Source organism: Conger conger, chromosome 10 (assembly GCF_963514075.1).
Source record: "Conger conger chromosome 10, fConCon1.1, whole genome shotgun sequence".
In the NCBI taxonomy this organism is placed as follows: Eukaryota; Metazoa; Chordata; class Actinopteri; order Anguilliformes; family Congridae; genus Conger; species Conger conger.
Genome location: NC_083769.1, coordinates 38971207 through 38984135, shown reverse-complemented (window position 1 = coordinate 38984135; position 12929 = coordinate 38971207). Strand labels below are relative to the sequence as shown.

Below are 12929 nucleotides of genomic sequence, written 5' to 3'. Positions count from 1 at the left end.
TGTTGTTTTCCCTTACACCAAAATCCTCACATAAATGGTTATGTTTGGAGTAATTTTCCTGCTGGACAATCTACCTATGACCAAACCTTGAACATTACCATCTCATCTCTGAAGGGAGGATCTTTACTGAAAATTACAACTTGTATGGCAGCCCATAGCAGAACACACGAAATGTGTCTGTGCACTCAGATAATCAAGCAGTTTGATTATTTCTGCATTTGTTGTATGAAAATGAATGATGCGTGTGTATTTTTTTTTCATCCTCATGGTGTATGGCTGGTCTTGGTTCGTAGTCGTATGGGAGACCTGGGTCGTGTCTGAAATAGCTTATTTTGCTAAGCTACCACTGAGTATACAAGTTGCCTAAATGTTGAATACTCAATCGTCGGAAAGTAAGCGGAATCGGACACGTGCCTGGTAAATCAGGTCTGATTAAGTGGCATTAATCGGCCATAAGGGGGCGTTCTTCTCCCCCAGGCATTACTCCATGTGCGAATCAGTACACCTGCTGTATCTTTTTAATGAGGCGTGAAACCAAGGTGACTCCGTGTGGTCATTAAAGATCACGTGGCTGTGGTGGGTATGGAAAAATGCAAACATTGTGTACTGGCCAGGGAATTTCCTATCTACATTTGGCTAGGGATTATTAACGGTATTACACTTCTCGTATTAGATGATAAAGTGAAAACCTTCATTGAATTGAAATATGATAAACGTCAGCAATTCTGTTTCTCCCTCTCTCTCTTTTTTGTTTACTTTCGGTGAAGAAGATCTGATGGGACCGTAAATGTGCCCCTCATGAATAACAGTAACATGCTAATTTGTACGGATAAATGGTATTGTGTAGGAGACTCCACACAGGGTCTATCAAACTCACTTAGCCTGCAATAAACTTAAATGGCCACGCAGCCTCGCTAAAAAATGGCACGTGGAATCTACATTTAGTAATTTAGTTTTATTATTATCCAGGTCAGGTATTGAAGTGTCACTACTGCCAATCGTCTCTACTGGAAGACCATAGAGTTATTATCCCCGAATACGCTCTATGGTTACTGTATGAGTGTCAAGACTAGCCAAAGACATCCTGGTCAAGGCAGCAGAGTGTTCCAGCGATCAAATCGGATGGCAATAAACCGTTATCCCTTGTGTACAAATAGACATAATTCAAGCTCGTTGTATAATATATCTGGGACATACGTCATTTGAATCTCATTGTCCTCACACATTCGGTATGTGTGATATTTTACAGGCCATATGAAAACAGGCATGACAGTAGACATTTAAAGCCCAGGGTCCTGACTATGCGTGAGCCTGGGTGTGTCCGCATGAGACAGGAAGTTTAGCTAGTTTCTTAGCTGTTGGACGTAGTGATCACTAGTTTTAGTTCGTAATTTTCGTTCTCGGGAACACCCAAAATGCTTGTTAACTTTTTACATTATTATATCTCCTGCTGTAGTTAGCTGAGCTAAAAGGCAAGTTTCACCATCGCCCTAACCTGGGGTAGAGCAACACTTAAAGTCGGAAACAGAACGGTGAGTTTCTATGAGAATTGTGATCCTCTGTTTTGTGACGTAGCTAGCTAGCTAGCTAATGTTAGCTACACAACATTTTGGATACGAGGATCAATTGGCCTGTCTGTCTCTATTGGGCTATCAATCAATCAGTCCAACATATTTCTTGTGCCAGGACGAAATGTTGGATTAGCTTTACATAAATTCGACGATTACAAACAACTGACCAAAAACGATCTCTTATCATCATAGTTTGGAGAGCTAGCTGGCTACCCTTATTCAAGCGAGCTAGCATGCTGTTCCAGTTAGCAAGCTTGCTAAATTGGGAGTGACATTGGGCAACGCGTGATTGGTACAACTGTCCGTATTTGCCACCAAATTGCACTTCCAAAAACTTTAAATTCAGAATTGCATTGCCTTTTACGAATGTTACTAGGACTTTTGTTATTTGTTGGTGTAATCGTCTAAAAGCCTCTTTCAGTGTCAGAAAGCATAGCGTGCCAAATTGCCACCCTTGGTGTTCCAAACTAGTAGATGGCTATGTTAGCTTTTTATTGTAACTATAGCTAGCTAACTGACCTCGTTAAGTTTGTTTCCATTATGCTCATCCGTCGGTTTAGATGACAAAATGTAACTAGTTCGACTCATTTGTTCATTATTCGTTTTTTAAATTGTGGTCGCCAAATGTCTTGATATTTGTCATGATAGTTTTAAGGTAGCTAACGTTAAATAACCAGTTTTCTTGGTAAAGTTCGAAAAAGTATCTTGTTACACTAACAAGATTTAACAAAATGGTAGCTCATTCAATATGCTCCATTCATCAACTTGGGTCTTAAACCTCGACTTGCTCAAAACAAATAAAACCAAAATCTGGAAGAAGTTTGCCACTGTGCAAGTTACGTTCCTTTACTAGCTCTGATGACGAAACGTATCAGATTTGCATCATACTGTAATCTGTGCATTGGAGCCGTCATCGCCCTTCATGTCTCAAAAGAAACCGTCGGATCATCCTTGGCCCCACAAGCAGAACGCAATACGTATTGTCTTGCATTGTATGTAACTATCCAGCTTTCCGGGGGAAAGACCTGCCGTTTCCGAACACGCTGGAGCCAAGAAATCATCAGAATCGCTTTATTCGCTTTATTTCACATACATGGAATTTGCTGTGGTTTGTAGGTTCATGCTGTCAACATAAAGAAGTCGAATATAAAACAAAGATACGAAATGCTTTCCTGCAAACCACGTGACTAGAATGTATTATCCAGACTAAGTTGGCTAGAAATTATAGAATTGTCATGCGGTTGCATGTGCTTGCTATTTCTCTGGCCAACGCGGAATACTCTACATTATAAATATTGAGGCAAATGGTGGCTTTCTTTGACTGCCCATTGGACCTTTTGTAATTTGAAAAGCTCAGTCCCATGTCATTCCTCTAGCATTAGATTACAGCTGCACCGCTCCTGCTTGCAGTCGGGGTACATTTGCAGATTAATCATACTGAGTCTCTTGCCATTTAGTCAAACTACATTGGAAATTCTCTAGTGGATAACATTACTGAAACAAGTGTGTGCTCATGTGCTTTCCCTGTGCATTGGTTGGTGCCAATATTACCACTGTGGAAGTAGACCCTCCTTTGCTGACTACCTGTGGCAGGTCTGTCTTTGTGGGCCTTCATGAGTGACGTCTAAAGAAAACCTAGCAACTAAAACCCGAAAAGTGGCTTTCAGGTGCTTTTTGGGCATCTTTACCTGCATACATTTTCATTTAAGCTGTCCGGATGTCTGGTAGAAAGTGCCCCGGCAGGCCCTGGCCAGTGTCCCGCAGTCTTGGTTCCATTGTCTTAATCTAGACCAAGGTGTTACTTTCAGGGGCCTGTATTTCAGTTTGAATCAAACCATCACACCCAAGAGACTTCTCCCTTTATTCAAACAAGCCAGGTGTGAAAATTCCTCAAATACTAGACCTGTGGCACCAAGGTGCTGCTATTTTGTAAGCATTGGTGCATTCTTCAGGTACTTAACAGGTATTTTGTGTCATGGCAATGAGTGATTTTCGTGTCAATGTACTTGCTGCTTATATTGCCTCGTGTAATGTTTAACCGTGCAGTGATTGACATTTTCTTGGTTTTTGATTCACCTACAGTATGCCGCACATAACGATTATTGAAATTGATTGACAGTCCTCCTGTGTGGTTAGCTGTTAAAGTGTTTGTACATGAATTTGGGCCCATGGCTCTGGCTGTGAAGCTGTGAGTTAAAAGTGCAAGGAATGGGAGAGTGTCTGTATGAGGCCGACATACAGGTTAATTTGAGAGGTGCCCAGTTATTTTTATGTTTCTGAAAGAATGTCACTGCTGAGGTGTTGTAAACCCTTTTAAAATGAAACAAGCAGCCTGAATTACAGTCGGTGAATCAATGCTGCCCAGTGCTTATTATTGTGCTTCGCTAAGTTTGCCACAAACAAAATGCAAGAAAAATGTACAGTAACTGGTTAACTTTAGCCAGCACGTTGTTAACAGGTTCTGACACAACACAATGGGAAAGAAATCTCAACTCAGAAGGTTGATAAGATACTGTGTACTGGCATCGTGTGTTCACGCAATGTTTTCCAGACAGAAGTTACAAACCGATTAACCAATAGTAAATGGTAACATTATGATGGGCAGTAGGCTAAGAAAGTGTTCTGCACTGAATGCACTCAAATATTTGCCTATCATATGTAAGTCTCAAGCGTCAAGTCAACCTGGGCTAACAATGAATGTCTTCAGAGGGTTGGGAGTAATTCTATCTTCCGCCCGCAAGATGGCGCCAAAGTTTATTTTTTGCCTGGTTAAGTCATCCTCCATCAAGGCCATCGTGATAAATATCAGGACTCCTTTCTGGAATTTTTAAAGTATTTTAAAAGTTTGTATTCATTCAAAGTGCTTCAAGATCATGAATGTCAACAGAAAAGTTAATGTTGCTGAAAGCAAGTCTGGTAATATCTGTTCAGGTTTAGGCGTGACAGAACAGAAGGCTTGCTTAGACAATTCATGCCTGATATAATAGGTGTCAGAAATCTTACCTTCCCCACCAAAACATGGACAAACAAACCTATAGCAAACTATATTGAGCAGTGCAGCTGCTGATGGCCTTCAGTGTAATGTGAGAGTTTGGTTGCCTGCCACTGCCCCCCCCTCCCAGCGGATGCCAGCTGGTGTTACAGCACCTGAGAGCAGGTTCTCCATCTGTTCTTCTGCAGAGCGATGAGGTTTCCATATCTCGTATATGCCCATTTGGCCGTGCGTCACCTGCCCCTGTCCGTCTGTGGTAACGGTCAGCCAAAAGATGGCAGGAAACGACCAAGGTGAACTGAGTTTGTGGAGATTTACGCTGGGTGATCTTCGGAGCGATCGGTCAGTGGGGGTTCACTGGGGCAGGGCAGGTGAGGTGCAAAACGATGCTGATTCAAACGGGATTAGAGGTGATTTACAGCGAAAAGTGATCCCCGGGGGAAACTGGACACAAGCATTTTTAGCCACCGAGGCTTTGAGTACGCTCTGTACCGTCCTCGGTTACAGTCATGCGGGGTTCTCCTTGGGTCAGTCTTTATGCAGCCTGGACGAGGGGCAGTTCAAAAAGACATAACTTTAGAATGGTTTAATAACCACAATTTTAAAATATATAAAAATAGCATGCACCTGGGGCCTGCATCATTAGGCAATATTACTGAGGTAAATGGATAACTGGAAAACCCAGAACAAGTAAAAACTCCCATGTTCCACATTTGGGGGACTTTTGGCTTTCCCTCAGTTCAGGTATCTAACTAATGCTGTATTCCTGCTTCATGGCACAGGCCCCTGCAGAAGTATAACAGTCACACTGACTCAGAAGACCACAGAGTGCGTCCGGGTCGATGACACGGTCATAGAGTGCGTTAGTCAGCATAGAGGACTCTGCATGAGTGAGCAGAAGCAGGTGTTTCTGCCAGGGGGATTCTGCTCACTAAATTACCGATCGGCAATCAGAGAGGGCCACCAGGAGACAACACATGCTCGCTGAGTCAGCGGGAAAAGCTGTCATTCCTCCTTAAATGTGAAATGTCACAAAACCAGAGGTGTAGTTGTGTTTTATATAGTATTTTTCCCATGCACTACCTATACGGCCAAAGCCACTGGGCAAGTTTCCCAACCTCATATCCATTGCCATTATTTGTTCCATTTAAAAAATATATATTATCACACATAATGAAAACCCTGGTTACTCCTCAGGCTGACACATGATTGATTTACAGGGTGCAGCTATAAGGAGAAATGTCTGAGATGTGCAGTCTGTTCACGCCATGTTCCAAGTTCACAACGACTACACCTGTGGAAACCAGATCTTTGTTAGCTTCCACACTGTTGATTAAAGAATCTGTCGGAATGTACGAGGATCCTGTCTTGAGGAAGTGGTGACGTTGTTGGGATTTCCGAATTTCTGACCGACTTCATCTTTTGTGGTTTGTGAACTGTTTTCGTGTATGTTGTCCCACTGCGCTCCTCTTGTTCTCCAGTGTCAACCCCCTTCTCTTACTTGGTATAATCTGAAGGCAGGTCTATCACCCCCCTTCCCTTTCACTTGGTATCATCTGAAGGGAGCTCTGACATTTGAAGCAGCATTCCAGAAATAGATGCCATGGTTCACCATGAGAAAGTACTGTGTTGGGGGAGTGAGTTGGAGATATGCAAGGAGTTGATCCCAAGGCCTCGTGCCCACGTGCGAGAGTGAGTGAGTTTGCTGGCATGTACCAAAGACCATAACTGTCAACTTCCATCCAGAAGTGGAAGAACATGTGGTGCCTTACATTAACACTTCAGTGCTCTTCTATCTGTCGGGAGTTGCAGACAGGATCTTTCTTGCTTTTAATTTGACCACATTTTATCCTCCCCTACATTTGCATTCACTTTGGTCTTGGGTTTTGGCAAGCAGGCTTTGCTTTAAAGAAGCATCACAAGCATGTTGTGGATATAACTGAAAAGAGATCCTTCTGTTTTAGATTAATTGAACTTCTCTGATCAAAGATGGAATATATTCTGCATGCTGTAGAATATAATCTGTTTTATCCTTATGGGAATGTGGTCCGCTTGACAATACTTCCTATTAAAGACCATATGCTGATGAGCTGAAACATTATGACCACCTGCCTAATATGCTGTTGGTCCTCCATGTGCCGCCAAAACAGCTCTGACCCGCTGAGGCATGGACTCTACAAGACCTCTGTAGGTGTTCTGTGGTATCTGGCACTAATACGTTGGCAGCAGATCCTGTAAGTTTTGTAAATTGTGCGGTGGAGCTACTGTAGATCTGACTTGCTGTTCCAGAACGTCCCACAGATTGGAGATCTGGGGAATTTGGAGGCCAGGGAAACACCTTGCACTCTTCGCCATGCTCCTCAAACCATTCTCCAACAATTTGTGCAGTGTGGCAGGGCGCATTTATCCTGGTGAAAGAGGCCACTGCCATTGGGTAATATCATTGCCATGTAGGGGTGTACCTGGTCCGCAACAATGTTTAGGTTGGTGGCACGGGTCAAATTGACATCCACATGAATGTCCAGACCCAGGGTTTCCCAGCAGAATGTCGCCCAGAGTATCACACTCCCTCCACCGGCTTGTGTTTGTCCCACTGTGCATTCTGGTGCCATCTCTTCCCCAGATAAACAGTGAACACATACCCAGCCGTCCACATGATGCTAAAGAAAACGGGACTCCTCAGGTCAGGCGACCATCTTCAATTGCTGCAATGCTCGTGTGCCCATTGTAGGCGCTTTTGACAGTGGACAGGGGTTAGCATGGGCACTCTGACCAGCTGCGCAGCACCGTACACAGCTGGGTGCAATGCCCTGTGTGTTGACGCATTCCTCCAGTATCCATCATTAACATTTTCTGCGACTTGGTAGCCATGGTAGCCCTTCTGCTGGTTCGGACCAGATTTGTTGCCTTCACACATCAATGAGCCTCTGGTGGCCAACAGCCTGTCACCGGTTTGTGGCTGTCCTTCCTCAGAGCACTGCTGACCGGGAGCGCCCTACAAGCCTTGCCGTTTCAGAGATGCTCCGACCCAGTCGTCTGGCCATAATCGTTTGGCCCAGTCGCTCATGTCTTTATGCCTGACCGTTTCTCCTGCATCCAACGTGTCGACTACGAGAACCAACTGTTCACTTAACTGCCTAATATAACCCAGACCTTGACATGCACCGTTGGTATGAGATGATCAACGTTATTCGCGTCATCCTTGACTGGTCATAATGCTCGGCTCATTGGTGTATATTGGCCTAAATAATACCTTCATGCACTCATTTATAATCCTTTACAACTGACATAAACCATCTGTCACCATCAGTGAATGGTACTGCATTTATATAGCTCTTTGCATTAGCATATCAGTTTACTGTAGGTTTGGGTAAAAACCTAAACCTTTGCAGGTGTCATGTCACACCTCATTACCGTCTATGTCATTCCATATATATACTTACTATGTTTGGTGTCCTTAGATGGTGCTGTGAAGTCTGCATTGGAGCCTAAGTAGAACCGGTCATAGAAAGGTGTACCTTCCTGCTAAATGTCACGACATTTAAAAAAATACTGGTCATATACATCTTATGGAGGACCATATAAGAAATGTGTAGGTTACTCAGTATAGTGGATTAGCTCGGGTTGCTGAAACGGGCTATTTGCAGCGGCACGAGGTGAACACCCTTGCAGTTGACTGCGCGGCCTGTCAATCATCCTTCATGTCTGGTCCGGCGTCCACTGAAGCCTCTAATGAAGTGGTCGGTGTTGACGTGTAACCATGGTCCTCGGAGCGACATTGCTGTGCTCTCTGACCAGAAACCTTGTCGTCACCTTGTGAATACATTCAGATTCTCATTCTTCACGGGCTCTAGATTATTGGGCTGTAACCTCTAATTCCCCCTGGAAATGTTTTTGAATGCAGTTTGTAAAATTAATTGGTCATAAGAAAAGCTACACTTATTTTTCAAGAGATTAATTAGCATCACATTTGATAGATGTATATATCTTTTTTATGATAATAGAATTGAGGTGCGTGTTTGGTTTTTAGAGAGCTTCATGTATTAAGTTGAGACTACCTTCTACCTTGTCTCAGGTGTTCCTGTTTCAATGTTTTCATATATGTGGTGTGCTTCTGTTATGTCATCATGCCTGGTGTGGTATTTACTGCAAATCCCAATGTGCATTGTGTGTTAGTCTATTTTAATAATAATAATTTGTTATTTAGCTGATGCTTTTATCCAAAGCGACTTACACTTGATTAGACTAAGCAGGGGACAATCCCCCCAGGAGCGATGTGGGGTTAAGGGCCTTGCTCAGAGGCCCACACCGGGGCTTGAACCACAAGCCTTCCCAGTCTTGCACCTTAGCTGCTAGGCTACAGGCAGACAGTACATAAGTAACAGGAGTGATTTTCTGCTCCTCTCCAGGGAGAGCCGGTGGAGCGAGATGACTGAGTACAAGCTGGTGGTGGTGGGAGCTGGTGGTGTGGGGAAGAGTGCGCTGACCATCCAGCTCATCCAGAACCACTTTGTGGACGAGTACGATCCCACCATCGAGGTGAGCCGCCAATCCCGCCTTTCCTGTGCCTTTACTCACGCTCTGTGTGCATGCGGAAAACCGCACCAATACCGACGTGTGGATTGTGCAAGTTTGAAAAGCCGATCGGATACTGACGTGTGATTGGATGAGTTCGAGTAGCCGTGCCGATACTGAAACGTGATTGGCTGCTGTGCCTGTGCAGGACTCGTACAGGAAGCAGGTGGTGATTGACGGGGAGACGTGTCTGCTGGACATCCTGGACACGGCAGGTCAGGAGGAGTACAGCGCCATGCGCGACCAGTACATGAGGACCGGAGAGGGCTTCCTCTGCGTGTTCGCCGTCAACAACAGCAAGTCCTTCGCCGACGTGCATTTATACAGGCGAGTGAGGGACTCGCCCTGTGTCCGTGTTCACACTGACTGTGCATGCGCAACAGGAGTAATGTACGGTGCTCTAGAGGGAGTAAAATACAACCGTTCAATAAGGAACAACTCCAAACATGCCTAACTTCAGGCGCTTCACAGCAGGAGAGTGGGGGAAAGCCTTTAATATCGGAAATGAGACATGATATGAGAGGAGATGAGAATTTTTTACAATCATTTTTTAAATGTATTTTTATTTATTACTGGGTTTTTTTTTTTTTTTACTGCCTCACAGGGAACAGATCAAGCGAGTGAAGGACTCGGATGATGTTCCCATGGTGCTAGTGGGAAACAAGTGTGACCTGGTTCGGACCGTGGACACCAAACAGGCCCAGGAGCTGGCGCGGAACTACGGCATCGAGTTCGTGGAGACCTCGGCCAAGACCAGACAGGTGAGCCGCACCCCCCCTCCGTCTGCGCAGGGGCGTCCTGGGTTTGTGAGACGAGCCCGGCTTCACCCTCTCTCTTCCCCGGGTTTTCTCCGCAGGGAGTGGAGGATGCCTTCTACACGCTGGTGCGGGAGATTCGCCACTACCGCATGAAGAAGCTCAACAGCAGAGAGGACAGGAAGCAGGGCTGCTTGGGTGTTTCCTGTTCAGTCATGTGACCAGGTGAGGGGAGAGGTGGTCACCAACTTGGCTGCATCTGAAATTGCATTCTTGCTCAGTATTTAGTATGTCAAAATTTGATTAAAAATTGATTTTCTGAATCTAGTAGTATACTAAAACTAACCAAATGTCTTGCTACATTCGGTGAAATATCATTGTATGCAAACACTGGACACTGTTGGCATGAGTATCCCACAATACAAAAAGCTGATTTTGTATGCTGCATACATGTTTAGTATGTAGCATGCGATTTTGCACAGCCTTTCAGTCCTTGCCATAGCAGACTGTCACTATTGTGACTCTTCAGCAGGGATCATTAACTCTGGCACAAATCTGATTGGCCAGTCAGGTCTTAACACCTGACTCCCAGATAAAGAGAGGATGGAAAAGCAGCAGTTCTCAGACCTCGAGGACCGTGAGTTACTGATCTCTGCTCTAGAGGAGCAGCTTGACTGTACAATACTGAGTCTGTGGTTTTCTTTTCCCTCTGTAGGAGTGCCTCTGTTGTGTGGCCCCCTACTGGCCAGTCGGGGTCGGTGCAGGGCCTCTGGACCTGCAGAAGAGGAGAGTTTTGGAGAGGGGAGAGTGGAGTCTGCCGTCACAGATGGACATGTCCCCCTTCTCCCTCCTCATCTTCATCCTCCTCGCCCCGGACCCCCACCCCCGCACCCCCTCCTCCCCTCCGAACGTTCGATGGGTCTCGACGTCTGCCTCGGATCCTGATGCACAAAGTCTCAGCTGGGGGCTCTCCGTGGAGCCCGCCCCCGTCACCACGGAGAGCTGGTCCCCGCCCACCGCCCATCTCACCCTCCCATTGGCTCTCTTCTTTCTCGGGGGGCTTCTGTTGGCACTGCTGGCCCCACCCTTTCTCAGCACAGGGGAACAGTGCTCAGCTGCTGCTCCACTTCACTGCTGGGGCGTAAAACCGAACTGCCCTCGGCACCTCACTGCATGTGCACAAGCAACCACAACACACTTACGTTAGTTTTATTACTTTTCCTTTTTCTTAGGGCCTGGCCGCTAAATCTCATGCGCTGTCGTTGGATAATGTTAATGGATTTTAGCAGGCTCCCTGTGTGAATGCTTTGTCATTGTTTTTTTAATCTCGGTGTATTTTCAGTGTATTTTTACCCCTCCCCCCGCCCTGTTTGTTTATGTGCGTTTTTCTAATATTGCTGAAATGCTTTTGTAACCAGGACACGTTAAAAATGGTGTGTGAAATATTTTGCACATCCACATTACAGAGCAGAGGCATCTTTTCACTCATGATGAGCCGCCGATGTAACCTTCTCTGATCATGTTTTTATGCGCAGTAACATTCTGTTAGAATATTCTGGGATCCCAAATATGGTTTGACTGTGTACACCTGTAATTCATAATGCAGTACTGTAATTGTGATCGATGAAAAGTGTTGTATTCCATTAGTAAGCTGACTAAATGTGGAATATCATGAGTGTAAACAGATTTGGGATGCTCAAACGACTCTTTTTGGGGGAAATGTACATCATAAGCTCTTGCAGATTAGCATCTCCTTCATTTAACTGCCTTATGGTGGGTGATTTTTCTTAATGGATTCTTCTCTGCCTGCCTGCAAACCTTTTGTGTAGAGTATTAGTTCAGTCAAAATGCACAATGTTCTCTCGAAAATGGCCTCCAGAATATTTCCTGTGTGAACATGATCAGTGTCTTGCTCTGTTATCGCACCTCTTGTTGCCAAAAACGTGATGGTCAGGGATTCACAAAAGCACCCTGTGAGCTTTGGATGCCTTTAGATGCGAGTCCCGGGACCCTTGTACAGCGCTTTGGATAAAGGCGCGATATAAATGCAGACCCTGTCGGACCTGACATCATTTAGTCCTCGGATGGACTCCACGCATCAATGTGTCTGACCTGATGCCTTTGGGAATACCCACCAAATAGTAACCCCATCCCGAAATGCCATCATATTCCTTTGTCCCTTTAAAAAAATCTTTTAATAATTCTGAAACGGTTTACAACGGCCTATGCCAAAACGGGAAGGTGCGCACGGTTTCTCAGTTGTGGTGCATGCGCATGTTCACTGCGGCAGTGGCAGAGGAGTTTAAATATTTCACAAAGGGAAGGTTGTCTTAATCGCTTTATTCCTCTTCTCTGGAGAGATCAGACGGTAAGGGTAGGATGGGCCTCGGCGGCTGTGCTCATTGAGCAGAGGTGGCTCCAGGGCTGTGCACAAGCATCGCAGAAGCAGGCAGCTTTACAGGTAACTTTAGCTGAGCTTCTGTGTTCTCTCCATCATCTTTGTTTTAGGCGGAGCCATTTCTTCAGCAGCTGTGTCATTCATCCATGGCCTGTGATGCAGCTCTACTGTAATTCTGTATTTTTAATCTACTGACAGTTACAGTACATACTGGGTGGACTACGCAAAGGGCTAAACTTCTACCCTTCATTTTATTTTGGGAGAGTTTAGTGACCCCTTTTTAAATTTGAATTTTACCGCCTCTGTTGACAGTAATTTTGTGATCACATTTTGTGGTGGTCTTTAGTGATTGGTAACCTGGACATTTGTAATGTGCATACAATAATCCAGAAATAACACTTTTATTAGTAAATTAATTTGAAACAAATGGTCTGTGTGTAATTATTCCATGCAGCTTGAATATGGGTGGCCTCCTCTATCAAGCCTCTGGTTGATGTGTGGATCTATTGTTAACTTCATTCTAGGTGTGGTCATTAGACAACGATTGCTGCTCAGATCCATTCAAGATATATTACTTGCTTTCCACACAATCTATTAAACAATGTAGATTAATAGGTAGCCTATTGCCAATCTATTGA

At 44.8% G+C, this 12929-nt stretch overlaps 1 protein-coding gene across 1 annotated transcript; it reads left to right on the top strand.

Annotated features, from left to right (window-relative positions):
- Positions 1 to 1298: 1298 nt before the first annotated feature.
- Positions 1299 to 12718, top strand: nras (NRAS proto-oncogene, GTPase). Its single transcript, XM_061257221.1, has 6 exons — positions 1299 to 1532; positions 8973 to 9102; positions 9287 to 9465; positions 9743 to 9899; positions 9995 to 10118; positions 10609 to 12718. The coding sequence occupies exons 2-5, from the start codon at positions 8992 to 8994 to the stop codon at positions 10112 to 10114; spliced, it is 567 nt and encodes a 188-aa protein (XP_061113205.1). The 5' UTR covers positions 1299 to 1532; positions 8973 to 8991; the 3' UTR covers positions 10115 to 10118; positions 10609 to 12718.
- Positions 12719 to 12929: the final 211 nt, after the last annotated feature.

Excerpts from the sequence above, each read along its gene's own strand:
- nras (XM_061257221.1), top strand. The coding sequence starts at position 8,992 with ATGACTGAGTACAAGCTGGTGGTGGTGGGAGCTGGTGGTGTGGGGAAG. Across the intron at positions 9,466-9,742 it reads GCCGACGTGCATTTATACAG|GGAACAGATCAAGCGAGTGA; the intron begins GCGAGTGAGGGA and ends ACTGCCTCACAG. Across the intron at positions 9,900-9,994 it reads CCTCGGCCAAGACCAGACAG|GGAGTGGAGGATGCCTTCTA; the intron begins GTGAGCCGCACC and ends TTTTCTCCGCAG.